This window comes from Salvelinus fontinalis, chromosome 23 (assembly GCF_029448725.1).
Source record: "Salvelinus fontinalis isolate EN_2023a chromosome 23, ASM2944872v1, whole genome shotgun sequence".
Lineage (NCBI taxonomy): Eukaryota > Metazoa > Chordata > Actinopteri > Salmoniformes > Salmonidae > Salvelinus > Salvelinus fontinalis.
In genome coordinates this window covers 18,829,919-18,853,684 of record NC_074687.1, presented here as the reverse complement: position 1 = coordinate 18,853,684, position 23,766 = coordinate 18,829,919, and the positions used below count along the sequence as shown (strand labels likewise).

The following is a 23,766-nucleotide window of genomic DNA, read 5'->3' as shown; positions in this document are numbered from 1 at the left end:
TCTCTGGAATTGTCGAGTAAAATGTGCTGGTAGTCTACATGGTGATTGAACATTTTAATGAAGTATTTGAGACTGCAGAAACGGCTATTTCCGGACCATTTCTCGTGCACGTATCCAAAGGTGTTTACATTACAAAACCTACACCCATCTCTCCACTGTGGAAGAGCAGGCTCCAGAACGCTACATGAGAGGTGATATGAATTACCAAACGTTAAGCCTTCAATAAACTAATTTGTGCAAATGGCGTCTCTGAGGACACTGGTATTATTCAGTTCACTGCGCTTTATCAGTACCCCGAGAAGAACGTTCTTCTCGCATGCCTGTATTTGAGCCTCAGCCCCGCGCATTATTTTGATTAAGCCTCCTGCGCGGGAATGATGACAGCTTTTGACTGCCTTTTCCCCCTTCTGGTTGTTACTAGTTACCACAGACACAAGGTCAAAATTGGCTACATTGTAATAATTTATGACAACAAATATTTCCTTTTTAGTCTAATTTAAGGTTACGGTTAGGCATACGGTTCGCAGTGCGGTTAAGGTGAAGCTTAAGGCTAGTTTTAAAATCTGATTTTAAGAAGATACTGTAATGAAACCGCAGGGAGCAGGTTTCGAACCCTCGACCTTCTAGCCCGAGGTCCGGTTTCCGCGCTTATAAACCCAGGGTCGTTACACTACTCCCTCCTTTCAAAGAGCGCGTCCTCGCGCTAGCTTGCAACTCTACGTCTTACAGGAATGCGCTCACTGGCAAAGCACACGCACTGTCGTGGATGCAAGGTCCGGTCACTTCTGACTCTCGAACCCTCGACCTTCTAGCCCGAGGTCCGGCGCGCTATCGACTGTGCCGCAAAAGCATGCTCGTGCGGCAGAGTCGATTTCCGCGCTTATAAACCCAGGGTCGTTACAATACATTGTAGAAATAGGCGGGGTTTATGATTTTGTGGCTGTGGTAAGTAGTGACGACCTTTCCTCTAGCCCATGTGATGGACGCCAAGCTGAACAATCGGAATGAAGAGAAATTAAAACCTATGAATTTTCCTTTGCGGTCTCTCTTAAGGCATCTCTTTGCAGGCAAGATTACAGTCCCTGCGCCCATTTACTGTCAGAAATGAATTGCGTCTCACAACAGCCTCACAATGGTTACTAAATGGGACAACGATAGTGTCCTAAATAGAATTTAATTAAGTAGAAACAAATAGCTTGTGGGTAAAGATTTCAGTTTTGTTGGCCCAAATTAAATTAAACAATGTGGGCTGGACGTGTGAATGCGTTGCAACTGCAAATGGCCTACACTATTCATTATCATTATACATTTGTTTTGAATTAATGTGAAGTATCGGTATAGGCATTAAAATCGCTTCTGATGGAACCTTTTGCTGTGTTTGTGCACGCGCCTATAACGCCATTCCACCCGTTCACCAGTAACTATACTCTACCCTTAATGATAAACGCTAATATCAAACGTCCCATTTGGCTGTAGCAACATTGTACAATAATCGAAAACACCATACAGCCTGGCCTGTCTTAGTGACAACATATTTTGACCGAGGTGAAATATCCGTATATGTTATTATTGTGTTCTCCTATAGGTCTAGCATTCGTTTGCTGAGAATAGACAAGGTTGCAGAAGGCGCGTAGCGGTGATAATCTCTTGTTTGGTTTTCTTAAAACCCATTTGATAGCATGCAGCCTACTTACCCAAAGTTGCGAGACATTATTGGATGTCGTCAGTCGTGTCCAAAAGTGTATCGGTCATTGATTGGCCCACTGCACGTTCGAAGGAGTTCACGTGCTTCCGGTTGGTGTGGGAAATGTGATGTGAGGAGTTGGTGAAAATCGAACTGTCATACCTACAGTGGTGAAAAGCTCGGGGCTGCGAGAGGAGAGCGCAATGCCTTGTCAGTCTTGTCATGTCGACGAACATGACACGTTGGAGCGTTACGCGCGAGGGATGTCAACAATTTAGAAATCAAAAAGTGCCCCAAATCAGAGAGCTATTAATGAGCCTTTAGTGGTCACCGTATTGCTTCATTCTTTTATATTTGGATACCAATACACACCAACAAGTGGAATTAGTTAGGAGCCTGGATCGACCCCTTTGCAGTCCCTTCCAGCAATGGAGAAGCAAAGGGCTCTACACAGCCCGGAGTCGAGTGAAGGGGAGAGCGTTTCTCCTTCTCGCAGTCTGCCTTCGCCGCCCATCCTGCCTCTCCAAGCAGCGCAGCAAGCGCACAGAACCACCAACTTTTTTATTGACAATATTCTGCGGCCAGATTTCGGCTGCCGGAAGGAGCATGGTTTAGGGGCTAGGGAACGGGCGCAGACTTCCAGCCGAGAGCGCGCCCAACCTTTGGTCGCCAGGCCAAATCATCCTGGAACGCCATGCCAGGACTCCAACTGCAGCAGCGACAGCACTTCTTCCTCCACCTCGTCCTTGGCCTTGTCTCCCACCCCCCAAAAGAGCACCTCGTCATCGAAGGCTGACGAGAGCTCTGGAGGCACGCCAAAGTTCGGCGAGAACACTTCTTCTGTTATGGTTGTGAACGGCGGTAGTGGCGGCGCAGCGCCCAAAGCCGAGTCCCAGCCGCTGCTGTGGCCTGCCTGGGTGTACTGCACTAGATACTCGGACAGGCCGTCATCTGGTGAGGCAATAGTTTCTTGAACAAGCTTTTGTCAGGGTATTGTAGCCTAATGGGTAATGTTATAAATTTATTTATTTTTTATTTATTTTTATTTAACCTTTATTTAACCAGGTAGGCAAATTGAGAACACGTTCTCATTTACAATTGCGACCTGGCCAATGCCTCAACATGCTTGTATTTGATATATTTTTTTATTAATTCGTCGAAGTTGCACATTTATTCGTTAAATTCAACTGCATTTTATACTTTATTTTCACGCTGTGATAAATGACAATATATGTAGGTAATGGCATAGTGGTCCTGTTACTGCATAAAAAGAGTGACTGGCTGTAGAGCAGGCTAACATATATTATTAGAAAAAAATGTTATTTCTATGCTGATATATGGCACCCCTAAAGGTTCTGTACAGAGCCGAAATTGTTTCCATATAGAATCATATATGGAACCCAAGGGTTCTACATGGAACCAATTTTGGTTTAGTGAAGAAGAGCCCCAGGGGTTCTGATCAAATAACCCTACAAAAAGGTTCTATATACAACCTTTATAGGTGCCAATATAAGCAAGCAGTATATTGTAGACCTACTCACTCTTTTTTCATTAGGAAGCAAACTTTTGCTAATTTAAATTATGCTATATCATATGTAAATAATCCATTATTCAGGCCTACTACAAAAATATATGGAACAAAAAAGCTGAAAATAGGCCACTTGGATAATTTTGTGTTAATTCATTTTGAAATAGGACTGTGTGACATCTACTCTGTTCTACCGAGAGACGTCAAATAAATTGAAACAGTGAAAAATCGAATAGGTGGTTTTCAAGAGAAGCATTGGTCCATTTAAGAACATATCAGAATATGTAAACATAATTTCATCGATGACTGTGTGGCCTAACATTTCACTCTCCTTATTTGCAAGTGAGATTTTGGTCCTGGCCACTGGTTGCATCTTGTAGGCTCACCCCAAAATGCCTTGCAGATATGACATGTTTTAAAATGTGTCACTTAACATGAGAACATACTCCATTCATTGGATTGAAAGAGAGATAGAACTCGTACATTTAACAGAATACAAGTTTAGGCCAATATAGGCCTATACAGGCTATACATTTATATGATTCATAACCTACAATAGTCTTATTAGACCATGTAAAATATATATTTAAACATTTCAATGAGACTTTAGAAAAATAAGGTTACATTTAATACAATTTAAGAAAGTTCATCGGGGGAAAAAAACTAGAATAAGAATCTCAGTGATGTCAACATGTTGAATTAATGAACAACTTTGCCTGTCTTGATAGAGCAGGCTGTATATTATCTGAGTATGCAATTAGTGTAATTCCCCAACTAAATGTATTTAATAAATGCTAGGCTACGTTAAATGGTAAGCATGCACAATGTTTATTTTGTTCTAAATTCCATAGTCCAATGGTTCCAATGGTGTTTTGGCATGCGAATAAATGGGTTTTTCATAATTACCATAAACTTGTCAAAAATATAGACTGTGTTTTATGCCGTAGGTATTGATAAAATCAGTGCAACAATAATGACATGAAATTTAAAGCTATACATTTAATCTAAAACAAAAACTTTTTACTGAAGAGTTTATATTTGTGTTAGAAAATGATATAGGATTAGGCCTAGCATCAAAATACAATTTTAAGAAAGAGATATTAACGGATAAATTACATTTCCTGTTTCTCATCATATTGTTTATTTAGTTGTCTCTGTCACCATGATAACAAAGGACACAATTGAATATTTAAATGTATACTATAGCGTAGACTATCCTTATGCACATAGGCCTATACCTGAGTCTGCATTTGGTACAAAATATAAGAATCCCTTATGTTAACAGCTGAAGATCACTGAGCTTCAACGATTATTTTTTTTAGTAGGCCTATAACTACTTGTGATCAATGAAAGGCCTATAACCGACACTGTTGGCCAATAGTCCTTAAACGATTGTATATTTTTAAATAGCTGTAGTTGGCTTTAGTAGCCTACAGTTTTTTGGTTTGCATATTTTTGCTAAATAATTATGAAAGTCGACCTACAGCTATTGTTACCTTCACACAAAGGCCTGCCGCTCAGTGCACTATGGACCTTATTCTTCTCAGTACATAATGTTATCATAGTTATTATTGAAGGTCTACCATTGGGATGACCATACCGTTAGACTATAGCAAAGTATTCAACTATAATAACGTTTATTGTTATTGTTATTATTAGCCTACCATCATTACATTGGTTATTTTTATTATTATGATTATGTGATCACGGTTATTATTTGTGTACGTTGTTTCTATTGTTAATAAGTCTAGCCTAAAATCTGCAATGGAATTGGTTTTTGGTGATGAAAGTGAGACTAGGTGTCTGGCGCTCGCTGAATATTTATATTCCCGTTTTTATTGTCGTCCCTACTGTAGGCCCAAGGACACGGAAATTGAAAAAGACGAAAAATGAAAAGGAAGACAAGCGACCCAGAACGGCGTTCACGGCTGAGCAGCTCCAAAGACTGAAAACGGAGTTCCAGGCCAACCGTTATATCACGGAGCAGAGGAGGCAGTCTCTAGCCCAAGAGCTCAACCTCAATGAGTCACAAATCAAAATCTGGTTCCAAAACAAACGGGCGAAAATCAAAAAGGCCAACGGCTATAAGAACGGCCTGGCTCTCCAGCTCATGGCGCAAGGATTGTACAACCATTCCACCACCACCATTCAGGAAGACAAGGAGGAGAGTGACTGAGACTTCGCTTGCAGGAGTCACCTTTTGGGGGCACAATATTTGTGGAAAGTCAAGGCTATTGTAAAGAGATTTTCCATTTGTTGATAGGGCTAAATGTGTAGCCTATATGTGGACATAAACTATTAAAGTATGCCTACAAACATGAATGAAAATGAATAGCCCATAATGAGACGTTGTATATTTAATTTAAGAAGAAGGGGTAAGCTATAGGAATATGACTACTCATCCCGCACTTGCTGGATAATTATATGATTGTTATCTTTGTCGCTTTAGGCCTAATGTGTTGTGATCTCTCTCTTATATCAAACCTCGATGAACATACAGACTGCGATCTGCCACTTCAAGCCAAAGATTTTATCGGAAAAAACAGCCTGAAAAAACTGAATCTCTCTGTTATCGTACTTTCTTCCTGAACTGCGAGTCTCTAACAATCAGTAGACCGCTGTTATCATTAGTTGCCTGCCGCTTGATGTAAGCCCCTCAACCCGTTTGGGCGGAAAGGATATATGACTCAACTCGTGTTGGATTCACCTTATATTGGAATACTACAAAGACACAGCAGCATCAGACTCTCTTGAAATATATGTAATCTCCCTCCATGATTCGAGGGGATGCATATACTAGGCTACATCTAAACAATGTTAACAAATAAACCTTTTTCTATTGGAAAAAAGGCAACATTGCTCCTTTTTTGTATGTTGCACTGCTCGTGCAATAGATTTAAACGATTACATTAATAAATCGTAGTGTCTATGGAGTTGGTTTGCAGCTCATTGGTTCAAGTGAGTGGGGTAACTATCCAAATTCATCCCGTATATTTTACAAAGGGACATTTTATGAGAAGCTTGATGATATCAGGCCTGTTCAGAGCGTTGCTGGGCATGAAATTGGCTTGCCGTGCACCACAGTGCTCACTCATTTGCTCAACTATTTGTGTGCTAGGCTAGAAATATAAAACCGACCATTTGCTCTTGTATCAAATGTTGAGCCAGACAGAACGCACCGCTCAAAGCTTGGCTTGATTCACAGGTCACGCGGTTCTCTTGAAAATCATGCTAGCGCGAGGTCAGTGTGCACGAGGGTCCACAACCACGAGTAAGGAAGATTGATCAATTTTTCACTTTAGGCCTATAGCCTACTGCAGTAGGCTAAATAAAAAATGTAACCATAATTACACTCATAATGATCTGCCTTTTTGTGTATTTGTATTTATTAGGAATCTCCATTAGCTGCTGCCAAGGTGTAACCGATGTGAAATGGCTAGCGATTTAGCGGGTGCGCGCTAATAGCGTTTTAATCGGTGACGTCACTCGCTCTGAGACCTTGAAGTAGTTGTTCCCCTTGCGTTGGGTAACGATGCTTCGTGGGTGTCAGTTGTTGATGTGTGCAGAGGGTCCCTGGTTCGAGCCCAGGTAGGGGCGAGGAGAGGGACGGAAGCTACACTGTTACAAAGGCAACAAAATATTAAACAATACATCATATAACATTATTACACCGCTACATATCCATAATACAAAATGTTTAATACCACCATAAAATAATATCACAATGTATGTGTATGCATGTGTCTGTACCTTTGTTGTGTGTCTCTTCACAGTCCCCGTAAAATATGGTATTTTTACCAGTTTTTTTCAATCTGATTCTACTGCTTGCATCAGTTATCTGATGTGGAATAGAGTTCCATGGCTCTATGTAGTACTGTGCATTCTTGTACCCAAACATTTAGATATTAGCCTAATCATTTGAGAATAAATTATTCATTTGAATTCTGATTTACACACGATGCAGAGCTGCATTTTATCTTAACGGATGAAATCGAAGAACAGGTATAGCGAATCTACCCTTTCATGAAGTCGATATAACTCAATAAGAAACGCCCCCTATATAGGTTAATGATCAGCTCAGATTTTAAGCATGAGAATATGTTCTTTCCTTTGTGGAGATAAATGGTCCTAGGTAAATAAGAATCCCTTTTGTTTTTCATGTGGCTTTTTTATAACAACAAATCTTATACAACTTAGATGAATCATGGATACTATTGACACGCAACCTATTCGAAAGGTCTTTGTCAAGTATGTAGGACGAAGGCCGTCGTAAACATAATAAATCAAGTACAGCCTATAGATAATAACTAAAGTTGGATATGCTTTCACAGTTATGAGCAAACTGACAAAGACAGGACTCAAGATTTTCTCTCTCGCTCTGTCTCACTCTTGAATGGATGGTCAGGGGGGCAGAACATAATGTGTACAAATAATGTGTAGACTCCAAATTGACCGCAAAAAGACCAAACAGATATAACATTTGACTAAAACATAATAATTTCAAACCTTGCTTACATTGTTATAGAATCACATATCTCTCTCATGTGTGGGAATACTTCAGAACAAATGTTCTAAATTAAAATCAATTGGAGCTGATTTTCTGGTGTTTTTACAGTATTTTATGTCCAACAACTAATATATATACAAAAGTATGTCGACACCCTTCAAATGAGTGGATTCGGCTATTTGAGCCCTTTGCTGACAGGTGTATAAAATCGAGCATGCAGCCATGCAATCTCCATAGACAAACATTGGCAGTGGAATGGCCTAACTGAAGAGCTCAGTAACTTTCTGGCATGTCATAGGATGCTACCTTTCCAACATGTCAGTTCGTCAAATTTCTGACCTGCTAGAGCTGCCTTGGTCACTGTAAGTGCTGTTTTTGTGAAGTGGAAAAGTCTAGGGGCAACAATGGTTCAGCCGCAAAGTGGTAGGTCACACAAACTCACAGAACGGGACCGCCAAGTGTTGAAGCGTGTAGCGCATAAAAAAACATCTGTCCTAGGTTGCATCACTCACTACCGAGTTCCAAACTGCCTCTGGAAGCCACGTCAGCACAAAAACTTTTCGTCAGGAACTTCATGAAATGGGTTTCCATGGTCAAGCAGCTGCACGCAAGCCTAAGATCATCATTCACAACATTCTAAAGTTTGGTGGAGGCTGTTTTTCATTGTTTGGACTGGGCCCCTTAGTTCCGGTGAAGGGAAATCTTAACTCTACAGCATACAATGACATTCGAGATGATTCTGTGCTTCCAACTTTGTGGGGAAGGGGAAGTTCAGTTTGGGGAAGGCCATTTCCTATTTCAGCATGACAGTGCCCCCTTGCACAAAGCGATGTCCACACTGAAATGGTTTGTCGAGATCGATATGGAAGAACTTGACTGTCCTGCACACAGCTCTGACCTCAACCCCTTCGAACACCTTTGGGATGAATTGGAAGGCCAACTGCGAGCCAGGCCTAATCGCCCAACATCAGTGCCCGACCTCACTAATGCTCTTGTGGCTGAATGGAAGCAAGTCCCTGCAGAAATGTTTCAACATCTTAGTGGAAAGCCTTCCCAGAACCGTGGAGGCTGTTACAGCAGCAAAGGGGGGACCAACTCCATAATAATGCCCATGATTTTTCAATGAGATGTTCGACGAGCAGGTGTCCAAATACTTTTGGTCATGTATGTATATTGTTTATTTATTTATTATTCAGAAAATTTGGAGGCCAAAATAAAATCACCCGGGCCAAATTCGGCCTGTGGGCTGCGTTTTGGGGACCCTGCTATATAGGCTATGGAGATAAAGATATTCCTAACATGCTTCTTAAAGGGACTCTCCAATAGGTGGAGGTAAAATAATGTCAGGACATTAATATAGGCCTAACATTATTTTGGTAATTTACCCAACCAAATCTTGTATAACCACAGGAACTAGCGTCAATATCCGTTATATGCCTGTGTAAGCAGTGATGCCGATTAAATCTCAGATGCAGTTGACCTAGGCTTAGTAAAGTCTAAATCAAAGAGCGCTTGTGTGAGTGCGTGTGAGCGTCGACCAAACGAGAGTGCCAGGTGAACTAACGATCAATAGGCTTATGCCTTGTTTCTGTCTTCAAGTTTAAATATAATTTTTTTAAACTTGTTGGCTACTTGTCAATATATTTATTTTTTCAATATTTTACAACATTTAAAGGGACAATCTGGAATTGGTACATTGTCTACTTTACATAAGGTGGGCTGCATGAACTTGAGACTGTAGACCAAAAACATTTTTCAGAAGAATATGTTTTACCAGTTGATATGACTGCCTGTTGGTTACCGGATGATTTTAACATAACAAGTAATACAAATAACAACAAAAACAATAATAATAATAATAACGATAACAATATTGGAAACAGGAACATTTTTATGTTTTCCATAGACCTATGACCATCGGTGACCTAGATCATGTCTATCTATTCTAGTTTATCTTATAGCCAAACCGGAATTGAAGTAAAACATGCCTCTTTCGAAGTAAATTCATCCACAAGCTTTGATTTACAGTTGACATATTTATTGATGATTTTGATAATTTGATAATAATGTTTTATTACCCTGCCTATTCGAAATGTACCAAAACCTTTGCTTAATCGAGAGTTTTTAATTATGGCCTACACCCTGGTTTCTAAATTAATTAGAATAATAGGCTGAACAATGTTATTTTTTAAAGTAATATTTGAACTTAAATCAGCAAACGAATGGTTTATTTTGGTAGAAGAAAGTAACTTTTCTTATCTTATTTGCCAACGTGAATTAACCAAAATCCATGAAGCTAGCTACATAATCGCACATGTTTATTAAATGCCCACAATGTAGGCCTAATTCACTTTGTAATTTAACATAAATAATAATAGTTTACCTAATAAGTAGACCTACATTGTTTTCAACTTAGGCTGAGTTTTTCAAATAGGTTATACAGAGAGAAATTCACGGTAAATATTTTCATTTGGCCGCCGTTTTATGATTTTTCTGATTTTATAGCACCCATTAGTCCTTCATAGCCTATATAGAATAGGATGTCTATTCCAATACATTGATGGATGTGATTATCACAATACGTTTTTATTAGACATCAGGTATAGACAAAAAACGATAATGATAAAATGAGAAGGTGCGCCAAGGACGTCCCACACTATCTATCACGCTTTTAGACACGAACGGCACCAGCCTTATCAGCGTTGACATTACACGCAGTCTACAACTCATGTCGAACACATTATAATTTGTTAAGCTTAATAGCCAGTATTGTTACAAATACTGGATTTGGGCCCATTTTCTGAGACAGAACAGTGTAATTACTTTTGGCCAAATTACATATTGAGTGAATATCTTCCTGAAAATCCAACCTATTTCCGCTGGCAAAGAGGTCATCTGTCATCCATGGTACTATGCCCGAGGATAAAGGCTACACCTCTGCTACAGTACATGCTCATACTATTTCTGTCTTTCAGAGTCATTCTGGATTCAGAGACAAATGTTGTGACAGGTGGGCTGGATCCCTGCTTGTGAGTGTTTCCTGTACTTTGTCTGTTTTCTGAAATGATTTTAGAAATGGGAAGAGAGGCAGAGGTTTGTAGAGTGGCAAGTGGATCATGGACATAGAGCCACACTATAAGTGGTTACAGCACAATAAAGAGTAGTCCACCAAATAAACAAGTAAACAATGTAGCAAATAAAAATATTATGACAGAAATGACATAATTATATCTTAATATAATGATGCCCATTCTGATCAATTATTTTAGTATAATGTATTTTTGTTTATACAATATTATAAACCACAACAGATCACATATAAGGAAGGGAATGAAGTGCGTGTCTACGTGCATGATGACAGATGGGAGTGCAAGCAAGACAATGAACTAAATTAGAATTTCACCACCCAGTAGCTTTAGGGATGTACTGTAACCGTGTGCTGTGTTTTTACATATTTGTTTGAACATCTGATACAGGAAGACCCTAGGGTGCAGAGTGTCCATAACACAGCCTGTCCTCCGGCTATGATACAGCTTTCATTTACATGCAAATGAAGGCAATAAACAGAAAACACAACAGAACTTCACTGCATCGTCTTCAGTAATGAAAAATTGACTGGATGTTGCACTCAGTGCTATAACTCCAATGTATCAAAACACCAATACTGTAATGTTTTCTGTAGGCTCCTTAAATGTCGGAGCGGGTCTTGTGCTCCAGGTTGGCGTTGGACTTAACCGTGTCCGGAGGAGACCAGACAACAGACAGGAATGTCCCAGTGTTGCTCTGGGAGCTGTGAGCCTGTCTGTCTGGGTCATGCAACACTGATCAAACCTGAGTGGAAACCTACAGGACCAGAGCTAACACAACGCTAAGACTGGGGTTGAACATTCACGAATGAACACACACACATGCACACACACTCAGGCACACATGCACGCACACACACACACACACTCCTAAAATGGGGGCAGGCACTGCTGTAATCCTGATTCGACACAAGCTACTGTCGGAGGGTCTCGGCCATTTTTGGATGACCACACGTCACGTCGGAGATATCCTTAGTGCCCTCCGGCTCTAGAAAAAGGACACTGGTCTGTTCCCACCCTGTACAGTGAGTACCACATAACACACTGTTTGGTCTTTGATCCTTGGGAGACAGGCAGCATGACAGACAGACAAACACACACATTCAGACACATGCCTGTGCACACAGATACAGACACACAAACACACAGATGGAATGGGTAGACCCTATGTAATGAAGGGTTGTGTTCCTGAAGTAATGGTAGAGAACACCACATGCCGTCCTCTGTCTACCAGGCTGTTGACAAGTGGGCTGCCTGCATGTGAGGGGCAAGGCAGCAGTTGTGGTGAGAAGGACTGCTGTTGTTTTGTCAGGAGGCGTTAACAAAAGTAGCATTGAGACGTAGCCTACAGGCCTCCCACGCCGCAGCGTAGTGTGTGTGTGGGCGTGTGTTTCTATATGTATATGTGCTTGGCATACAGCCGTGCAATCATACGCTATTGGATAGATTATAAGGTGGATATAAGCAGAATTGATTATGTGTGTGTGCGTGCGTGTGTTCAGGACTTTGTATACAGCCTGTTGGTTGGGGGTATTAAAACCCTCCCTGTCCCCCATCACTCTATTTCCTCTATGGCCCACCATGCTATCTGGATTAGCCCATCCTCAGACAGACAAGGCCATGCGAAGGAGCCCAACGCTGAGCCAGTTAGAACACACTGCTCACAACATCGGACCTACTATTCGCTGTGTTCCGACTAGCCATACGTGATGATGTGGCTCAATATGACGCAAGACAGCCATTTTGTCTTGGACATTATGGTTTTGGACTAGCAGGTTGGTCAATGTCAAAATAGTCTGTAGTACATGGACTTTCCTGTGAAAGTAAATATGATAATGTATAACTAAGTATAATGATTGAATGTTATGTAAATATATAGTATATGAATCGCATTTGTACTCTTTGATATGTCAAATCCATGCACATTACCAAAGAGGAAAGAAACATCATCTTAATCCAACTGTAATTGTACAATATTAATCTAAGGATAATATTTCCCCATATTTCCCCTCTTATGATTGTTAGAATAAGAGTTATGGACCATGAAACAGGGAGAAACTGAGGAGAACTGTAATTTGAAACAGCTGCTATTGGTAAGGATAACATTCAGGTTCACTTTTAAAATGCAATGACAGTCTGAATGATTAAATAAATTGCTAATTTACCCATGAAAAGTTCTTGCCTTTAAAAGTTGCACAAATGGCAACATTTTTCAGCTGCATCCCCTTATTGTGAATTATTATTATTGTTTGGTTATATGTCTGAAAACAAAGGAAGTCATCATTGGAGGTCTGATGTTACATACAGGGCATTCAGAAAGTATTCAGACCCCCACATTTTGTTAGGTTACAGCCTTATTCTAAAACTGATTACATTGTTTTCTCCCCTCATCAATCTATACACAATACCCTATGATGACAAAGCAAAAACAGATTGTTTGACATTTTGGAAAATGGAAATATCACATTTACATAAGTATCCAGACCCTTTATTCAGTACTTTGTTGAAGCACCTTTGGTAGCGATTACAGCATAGATTCTTCTTGGGTATGACGCTACAAGCTTGGCACACCTTTATTTGGGGAGTTTCTCCACTTCTTCTCTGCAGATCCTCTCAAGCTCTGCCAGGTTGGATGGGGAGTGTCCCTGCACAGCTATTTTCAAGTCTTTCCAGAGATGTTCGATTGGGTTCAAGTCCGGGCTCTGGCTGGGCTGCTCAAGGACATTCAGAGACTTGTCCCGAAGCCACTCATGCGTTGTCTTGGCTTAGGGTCATTATCCTGTTGGAAGGTGAATCTTTGCCCCAGTCTGAGGTCCTGAGCACTTTGGAGCAGGTTTTCATCAAGGATCTCTGTACTTTGCTCCGTTCATCTTTCCCTCGATCCTGACTAGTCTCCCAGTCCCTGCAGCTGAAAAACATCCCCATAGCATGATGCTGCCACCACCACGCTTCACCGTAGGGATGGTGCCAGGTTTCCTCTAGACGTGAAGCTTGGCATTCAGGCCAAAGAGTTCAATCTTGGTGCCATCAGACCAGAGAATCTTGCTTCTCATAGTCTGAAAGTCCTTTAGATGCCTTTTGGCAAACTCCAAACGGGCTGTCATGTGCCTTTTACTAAGGAATGGCTTTCGTCTGGCCCTTCTACCATAAAGGCCTGATTGGTGGAGTGCTGCAGAGATGGTTGTCCTTCTGGAAGGTTCTCCCATCTCCACAGAGGAACTCTGGAGTTCTGTCAGAATGACCATTGGGTTCTTGGTTACCTCCCTGACCAAGGCTCTTCTCCCCCGATTGCTCAGTTTGGCCAGATGGCCAGCTCTAGGAAGAGTCTTGGTGATTCCAAACTTCCATTTAAGAATGATGGAGGGCACTGTGTTCTTGTGGACCTTCAATGTTGCAGACATTTTTTGGTACCCTTCCCCAGATCTGTGCCTCGACACAATTCTGTCTCAGAGCTCTACGGACAAATCCTTCAACCTCATGGCTTGGTTTTTGCTTTGACATACACTGTCAGCTTTGGGACCTTAGATAGAGAGGTGTGGGCATTTCCAAATCATGTCCAATCAATTGAATATATCACAGGTTTGCAAATATTTCTATAACCTGTTTTCGCTTTGTCATTATGGGGTACTGTGTGTAGACTGATGAGGAAAACATTTAATGTAATCCATTTTAGAATAAGGCTGTAACGTAACAAAATGTGGAAAAAGTCAAGAGGTCCGAATACTTTCCGAATGCACTGTATGTGTTGTGTTAGCTGAATAATCTTACCAAAGATGATTTATAAATGAAAATACTTCACTCAGGCCGTTTACCATTTAACTAAAAAAATGCAGGTCCTGTCTACTTAAGAGGTGGCTCTCCCATAGACACCAATGCGATAGCAGCTGGGTTTGGTCTACTTAGTTCAGTGACTTTTATTGAAACAGAAAACATTAGGGACTGGGATATTTCGCTTCCTCTTCCGTTTCTGTCTTACAGTACAGTGCAGTTGGTTCTTTCATTAAAAAGGCTGAGACTATAGCACTTATAGCATATCCCACCACTGGAAATATATTCCCACTTCAAACATCCAAAGCCAGAGAAAACCCCAACTCTTCATTTGTAAAACTTTCTCTTTCGCAGTCTTTTAAACGTCCAGTTCACTAGGTTACAAAAAGAATTCGTAATCCGCAAATCGACAGTCCTATGTTTTCAAAATTATGTGTCTGCAACCGCCTATACAGTAGACTACGTCCTCAACAAATTGTGTCTAAAAAAGTGCAGCCAGAAAACTTGGTTTTACTACAGTACTCGAACAGCATAGCTGTTTTTAAAGCAGGCTTTCAGCAGTTTGTTTTGTCTTCTTATGTAAGTGCAATATACAGCAAGATTTCACTTGGTATATAGTCATTGGATTTGTGGATTTGATCAAATAATTATTTTTTGATTCTCATCTTAACGTAGCCACAAGCGGTAATAAAATAAAACAAAATCATATTTTAGTTCTCTCTTTAGAACTCTCTTTAAAAAACACATCGTCAAATAGTATATTTTTTGTAAGATTTACATTTAAATAAATAATGTTATACTTAAAAGTGCAAATCATTCTCAGAGAAAGAATTCTTAGTTTTCTTTTTAGATATACACAAGTACTGAGAGGACAGACAGAAGACTAGTTGACAGACAATTGTAAATCAGCTTACTTTAGTTGAAGCGAATCACCCATTGGAGAAGGGTATACTTGTATAATGCTATATCTGAACAATAAAAGAATGTTGCAAAACGCTAAAGACTCAGTTTTATACATTTTATACAATCTATTATAAATTCACATGAATTAATTACCCAATTATGAAAAACTCATAACACAATTATAATTCTTAACACAATTATAATTATAACATTGGTAAGTTGATTAAAAAATATATATTATCCCATGACACGTCACCTTTTTCTTGTCATTGTCAAAAAATTGGATAGGCAAATATACCAATAAATCTTAGATGTTTGAATTACACATATTTATTTAACAAATTACACATATTTATTCCACAAATTCTACATATTTAACAGATTACACAAATTTATTTAACAAAATACATTATTTAACAAATTAGTCAAAACTTTTTTGAATAGTAGCCAACACATTAATTTCGTTCCTATAATTTACATCTTCATTTATTTTTAACTTTAAATAATTAGTTGAAAGTGTCAAATAAGTTTTTGTTATATACAGTATAAGTTTGTGAAAATGTGTTAAAATTGTATCAGTGATTTTTGATGTCCTTTACCCTAATGACAGGTCATGTGATCATGTAGTGTTATCCATAGAGTAATGTTTACCCCATAGGAGAATCTCATTTGGTTTCCTTAATTCCTTGCATCCTCTCCTCCTTCCTCTCCTCGCCTCCTTTTAAAAAAGGTCAAAGGTAATCAAGAAGAGGAGGCGAGGAGAGAAAACATGGGCCTTTTCTCATTTGTGGAGAAGTCCATCCTCCACCCTCTCTCCTCCTGCCTCTCCCCTCTGTGTTTCCTACCTGTGTCCTAAGCGGAAGAGTTTTGAAATCTACCACACCCCCTTTGAATCAGCTTTGTTTTGTCGGAGAAGAGCATGCACACGTTTAAAAACAATATGTTACTTATCGTTTTATCTGTAACATAGATTTTTTTTTAAGTGTAAGTGGAGAAGTGTCAAATTTCATACAAGCACATTTCCGTCCACGTTCTTCTCCTCGCTGCCTCTCCTTGATTAACTTTGTGTCACGTTCCTGACCTGTTTTCCTTTGTTATGTATTTGTTTTAGTTGGTCAGGGCGTGAGTTGGGTGGGTTAGTCTAGGTGTTCTATTTCTATGTGGGGTTTTGTGTTCGGCCTGGTATGATTCTCAATTAGACACAGGTGTGTATCGTTTGTCTCTGATTGAGAGTCATACAAAGGCAGCCAGGGTTTCACTGGTGTTTTGTGGGTGTTTGTTTCCTGTCTCAGTGTTTGTTCTGCACCAGATAGGACTGTCTCGGTTTTCACGGTTTGTTATTTTGTTATTTGTTAAGTGTTCATGGTTATTGTTTAATTAAACATGTTGAGCACTGGCTACGCTGCATTTTGGTCCTCTCCTTTACACCTGGAAGAAAACCTTCACAGAAACACCCACCAAACCCGGACCAAGCAGCGTAGCAACGGGGAGCAGCAGCGGCCCAGTCCACAGGACTACTGGACACAGGAGGAATGGTCTTGGGAGATCATGGACGGAAAAGGACCCTGGGGAGGGGTTGGAGAGAATCGCCGCTCTCGGGAGAAGGAGGCAGCCACAGCCCAGGAGCGCTGGTATGAGGAGGCAGCACGTAAGAGAGGCTGGAAGCCCGAGAGGCTCACCCAAAAATTTCTTGGGGGGGGACTAAAGGGGAGTGTGGCGAAGCCGGGTTGGTTACCTGAGCCAACTCCCCGGGCTTACCGTGGAGTGAGAGGGCGTCGTACTGGTCAGACACCGTGTTATGCGGTAAAGCGCACGGTGTTCCCAGTACGCGTGCTTAGCCCAGTGCGGGCTATTCCACCTTGCCGCACTGGGAGGGCTAGGTTGGGCATCGAGCCGGATGTGATGAAGCCGGCCCAACGTATCTGGCCTCCAGTACGTCTCCTCGGGCCGGCGTACATGGCACCAGCCTTACAGGTGGTGTCCCCGGTTCGCCTGCATAGCCCAGTGCGGGCTATTCCACCTCGCCGCACTGGCAGGGCTACTGGGACCATTCAACTTGGTAGGGTTGGGGAGGCTCGGTGCTCAAGAGCACGTGTCCTCCTTCACGGTCCGGTATATCCGGCGCCACCTTCCCGCCCCAGCCCAGTACCACCAGTGCCTACACCACGCACCAGGCTTCCAGTGCATCTCCAGAGCCCTGTTCCTCCTCCCCGCACTCACCCTGAGGTGCGTGCCCTCAGCCCGGTACCTCCAGTTCCGGCACCACGCATCAGGCCGATTGTGCGTCTCAGCCGGCCAGAGTCTGCCGTCTGCCCAGCTGTGCCTGAACTGCCCGTCTCCCCAACGCCGTCTGAGCCATCTGTCTGCCCAGCGCCGTCTGAGCCATCTGTCTGCCCAGCGCCGTCTGAGCCATCCGTCTGCCAAGCGCCATCTGAGCCATCTGTCTGCCCAGCGCCGTCTGAGCCATCTGTCTGCCCAGCGCCGTCTGAGCCATCTGTCTGCCCAGCGCCGTCTGAGCCATCCGTCTGCCAAGCGCCATCTGAGCCATCTGTCTGCCCAGCGCCGTCTGAGCCATCTGTCTGCCCAGCGCCGTCTGAGCCATCCGTCTGCCAAGCGCCATCTGAGCCATCCGTCTGCCACGAGCCGTTAGAGCCGCCCGTCTGCCACGAGCCGTTAGAGCCGTCCGTCAGTCAGGAGCCGCTAGAGCCGTCCGTCAGTCAGGAGCTGCCAGAGCCGCCAGCCAGTCAGGAGCTGCCAGAGCCGCCAGCCAGTCAGGAGCTGCCAGAGACGCCAGCCAGTCAGGAGCTGCCAGAGACGCCAGCCAGTCAGGAGCTGCCAGAGACGCCAGCCAGTCAGGAGCTGCCAGAGACGCCAGCCAGTCAGGAGCTGCCAGAGACGCCAGCCAGTCAGGAGCTGCCAGAGACGCCAGCCAGCCGGGACCTGCCAGAGTCCCTCAGCCGGGACCTGCCAGAGTCCCTCAGCCGGGACCTGCCAGAGTCCCTCAGCCGGGACCTGCCAGAGTCCCTCAGCCGGGACCTGCCAGAGTCCCTCAGCCGGGACCTGCCAGAGTCCCTCAGCCGGGACCTGCCAGAGTCCCTCAGCCAGGACCTGTCGCCCCTTATCCCGGTGCTGCCCCTTATCCCGATGCTGCCCCTTCATTTAGGTGGGTTTAGTTGGAGGGTGGTCATTGGGCGGGGGATACGGAAGCGGGGAGTGACTATGGTGGGGTGGGGACCTCGCCCAGCGCCAGAGCCGCCACCGTGGACAGACGCCCACCCAGACCCTCCCCTAGACTTTGTGCTGGTGCGCCCGGAGTTCGCACCTTAAGGGGGGGGTTCTGTCACGTTCCTGACCTGTTTTCCTTTGTTATGTATTTGTTTTAGTTGGTCAGGGCGTGAGTTGGGTGAGTTAGTCTAGGTGTTCTATTTCTATGCGGGGTTTTGTGTTCGGCCTGGTATGATTCTCAATTAGAGACAGGTGTGTATCGTTTGTCTCTGATTGAGAGTCATACAAAGGCAGCCAGGGTTTCACTGGTGTTTTGTGGGTGTTTGTTTCCTGTCTCAGTGTTTGTTCTGCACCAGATAGGACTGTCTCGGTTTTCACGGTTTGTTATTTTGTTATTTGTTAAGTGTTCATGGTTATTGTTTAATTAAACATGTTGAGCACTGGCTACGCTGCATTTTGGTCCTCTCCTTTACCCCTGGAAGAAAACCTTCACACTTTGTCCTTTTTTAAAAGGAGGCAAGAGAGGACAGAGGAGAGAGGACAGCAGGAGTTGAACAAATCCAATTGAGAAAAGGCCTTGGAAACAAATGTGCTTGCATGAAATAAGACTCTCCTTCTCCTCTAGCATGCCATCGGTAAATTATGATTTAAATCATAAAACAAATTAATTCTAAAGAAAATGGTTAAAAAATATATCTAGCTAGTTGTGCTAGACATTTTATGGATAAAAATATACGTAGCATATTGTTTTTAAATATGTGCATGCTTTTCACCTCTGAGAAAATATATGTTTCAAAGGGTTTGTTGCGGATTTTAAAACTCTTCCATGTAGGATACACTGGAGCATCCCCTGCCAGAAGAAGGCAGTCGAGGAAAGGAGCAAACTACTCTCTGTTCACCTATTAACTAATTGATGCTCTCCTACATATGGCAACCACTTAACGGTTTTCGGGGTCACGTTGGAAAGGAGGACAGATGAGTTGAGGAGAGGACGGACTTTTGCCCTATTGAGAATATCTCCCCATGACAGATGAACACTGGATCTGAGACCAGCTTATGGTTGATCACACACACACACACACACACACACACACACACACACACACACACACACACACACACACACACACACACACACACACACACACACACACACACACACACACAGAGTGAAGAGGAAAGTGTTCATCCCATGTGTTCCTCAAAGAGTTCAGGTTACAACTGGGAGTCATCTTGGGAATGGAGCTCGGCACAGACCGTGGATAACTGCTTTAACACCAGCCAGCGTCATGTGTGGTCCCAACGGAATTCTCTGTGTGTGTGTGTGTGTGTCTGTGTGTGCGTGTGTTGAAAGATAACAGAAGCCATTGCCAAATGTCGAACAACACTAATTGCACTGGTATAAATTAATCATAATATTTCAGTGTCATATAAAGTTATTAGACGTACTAAACAGTAAGACACCAGTGAAACAGTACAGAATCATTTAGTTAACCGGTGGTGTGAGATCTATTTAGTATGTGTGGAGCAGTAGGCTTTCACGGCTGGTCATGTGGCTGTTGTGATGTCATCTGCAATATTTTGGGCCCCAAATGCATCTGGGCAGGCATGAAAAATCCTGTTGGTGTGTTTCTATGTGCGTGTGTGTGTGGTCAAGGATTTACCTCACTAAAATAAAGGTCATGATGAACTGAAGGCTTATGGAGTCAATGCCTGAGAAAACTACACATATAACAATAATTCATTCTGAACTACAGTTTTATTTGACCCTTTTTATTAATTTAATGGAGGTAGTGGCACCTTAATAAAGGGGCATTCCATGTAATTAGACAAGGAAGGGGATGGACAATACATGGCTAATTAAGCATAGCTATGTCCATTAAACATTTCTCTGGGCAGTTTACTATTAAGGCACAATGCTTACAATGATTCATCCCAGTAATGACCTTGGTATATCTGATGATAATATAATTGAATGGTACCCCACAACAGGTCAAAAACAAGTGCTATGGCATATCAGCACTGGTTAGGCCTCCTCATAGTGGGTGATCCTCAACATGTTAAGGCTGAGAAATGCAGATAACTGTGAGGGATAGCTAATGCTCATTCATCGCTCATCTCACACATTGGTTCTGGGCTCTTTAGCAAGGACTGAATGGTTCTTTGTTGAACTCCTATTTGTCATCTTCCCACTTCTAGCATAGGGGAGAAATGTGCAGCTTTACTGAAGATCTCCAGTGTGCCCAGCTGGTCTGTATAAGCCTACCCAGACACTGACTGATTAACTTACTGCAGGTGCATGACCAGTCAGCGCTGCCCGCTCAGTCGCCCGCTCAAACCCAACAGTCACTCTTTATCACCCTACTATACTGCAAGCTTCCCCAAGCCTCTACCATTCACTTTACTGTATGTTGTTCTAGATACAGCAGTCACACACAGCCAAGACGTGATATGGAATATGATAGCACCGAGTGGGGATGTCAGTGCTTTTTGGAGACCACAGTCAGTGGATTAACCTGGCAAAGTAATTAGGTTGGTTTGAAAAGTAAGACAACATGGTTCATAACATACTGTTGTACACTATGAGAGTATACGACAACAAACACTTCAGACTACTCCTCTCTTTCCCCATCTGCCAAAGTGAAAGCCACCCACCCAGACACTGATGAAGGTCGATCACTGTCTATCACTGTGCCTTGATGATACACTCTGGTTTAAAGCCCTGATCTGTGAATACCAGTACATGTGCACCTCAAAGGTTGATAGACTGCCTCAGCCTCGGTGGTGGACGTGGAGTCTGCTCTCACATGTGGAATCCATTACATAGTTGCAAGAAACAGATTTTCTTTCGACAACTCTTTTGATGTTGAGGGGAGAAAGAAAGTTCAACTACGTGTTTGTGCCCTGAGGTGTTTGCGTGTAAACAGAGTAACCATATCGCAGATTAGTTTGTGGAGTTGTAAATCATGCTTACCTATTTCTCAGAGCTGATCTGTTGTTTGTAGAGGATGTGCTGTATAGAATGGGTTATTGACGGTCAGACAGAGCAGAGGTTAAGATGAGAGTCTGTGTGGTCTGCTTAACACCTTACATGTGTCTCACATGAACCTCTGCATACAGGGTTGAGACGAAATGAAAAATACAAAGATATCCAAATATGGAGGTCTATATATTGTCAACAGGTTTACACTGTCTTTACACTTTAAAAAAAACTACAATACTAAAACTAGTTAGTTTTAGTATTGAATATGTACTATAATATTTTGTTTACAGTTTCAGTAATTATTCAGTAATGACACATAGATCTTTCATACATTAAAATACTGTCTTTTTGAATACATTAAGGTGACTCACACTAACAACAATGCAGAAATAGCTAAATAAACGGACAGAATTCTGTACATTCTCTGAACCAATATGTATTGTGATGCCAAAGTTGCTGTATTGTTACCTTGTGGTTCCTGACAGGAACATTGTCAGCCATATGTATTGCCATACTGTTGGCTATGAAGCTTATTTTGCAACATCAGTTGAAAGACATGCACCTCATTTATTTTCATACGTAGGTACTATATGTAAACATACTGTATGTATCATTGAATCAGATCGCATTGAACTGTTATTATGTACATTCCACATTGCCTTTTTACATTCAATTTATTTAGTATTTAGTACTTTCATTTCACAGGAGGTTGGTGGCACCTTAATTGGGGAGGATGGGCTCGTGGTAATGGCTGGAGTAGAATATGTGGAATGGTATCAAACACATGGTTTCCATGTGTTTGATGCCATTCCATTCACTCCATTCCAGCCATTATCATGAGCTGTCCTCCCCTCAGCAGCCTCCACTGTTTCATTTACTTACAACTGAAATGTACGAGAGATCCTTTTCTTTGTCAAAACACTCTGGGGTTGATTCATTCAGAGAGTGTGTGCAGTAAAAAAACAAAAAAAACAAAGGATTCACACCGTCTTCGACTTCAACCTTAGCAGTCGACCTTAACGTTCAGCCACTGAGGGAACGTGGCAAAGGTCAAACAGAGATGGAATGAGTTTTAGGCTTGTGAATCTGGGCACGTCTGACCCAAACCATGTCTAATAGTCCTCAACCCAGGAGGATGGCCTTTACCTGTCTACTTTTAGACCTCCTGCACACACACACGCACACACGCACGCACGCACGCACGCACGCACGCACGCACGCACGCACGCACACACACACACACACACACACACACACACACACACACACACACACACTCTATAAGACTGCATTGTAATGATCCCTTGTGATCATATGCATGCGAACACAGGCACACACACGATAGGCATTTACAGCAGAATAGGCAGATGCCACAGTGCAATTCTAATTTCACCTGATGGGCTTGAGCATTCCACTCCACTCAGTCAAACAGTCAAACACATGACAAGGGGAGTGTCTCAATTCAGCTGGATAAAAAATAATAAAAATCAGCCAGGTCACCTGTGATAGAAGTCAGTATTCAAAGTCCATCCATGTCTGAGGACATCAGGAGATGACTTGTAAACTGGCAACTAGGGGCAACAGTGAGCACTATTACCATTAAGTATGCTTGGGTTTTGCAAGGGCATTGTTGATGGGGATGGCGGATGGGCGTAAGCAGTCGCCTCTGATTCCAAACGTTGCAAGTTTGAATCCAGTGATAGGCTCAAAACTAAAATATAATCTATCACAAACCTTAACCATTCAGAGTTAATGCCTAAACTTAACCTTAAACACCTTGAAATTAGACATTTGGAACTACTTCAAAATTTGACATGGATGAATGTCTAATTCTGATGTGAGAGTGTGAGAGCTGGTAGAATTTCAACATTGTGGTCTTATTTGGTAGATACATTGATCAATGAGATTCCAAACTATTTTCACCTACTCAACAAGCCTAAAGTTTCATTCCCAATGTTGTCACTGTGCTTTCAACCATCTAAAAGCACACCAAAGTTAAAAAATGGGAATACAATGTTAGATATTTAGTTTATTTATACAACGTGTTATCACTGTGCTTAATCTGATAGCAAAACCTACCTG

The 23,766-nt window shown here is 42.2% G+C and overlaps 1 protein-coding gene across 1 annotated transcript; it reads left to right on the top strand.

Moving 5' to 3' along the window:
* The first annotated feature begins 1,805 nt into the window (after positions 1 to 1,805).
* Positions 1,806 to 6,559, top strand: en1a (engrailed homeobox 1a). The gene is made up of 2 exons (XM_055878123.1): positions 1,806 to 2,638; positions 5,069 to 6,559. Exons 1-2 carry the CDS (start codon positions 2,113 to 2,115, stop codon positions 5,386 to 5,388), a joined length of 846 nt encoding a protein of 281 aa, XP_055734098.1. The 5' UTR covers positions 1,806 to 2,112; the 3' UTR covers positions 5,389 to 6,559.
* Positions 6,560 to 23,766: the final 17,207 nt, after the last annotated feature.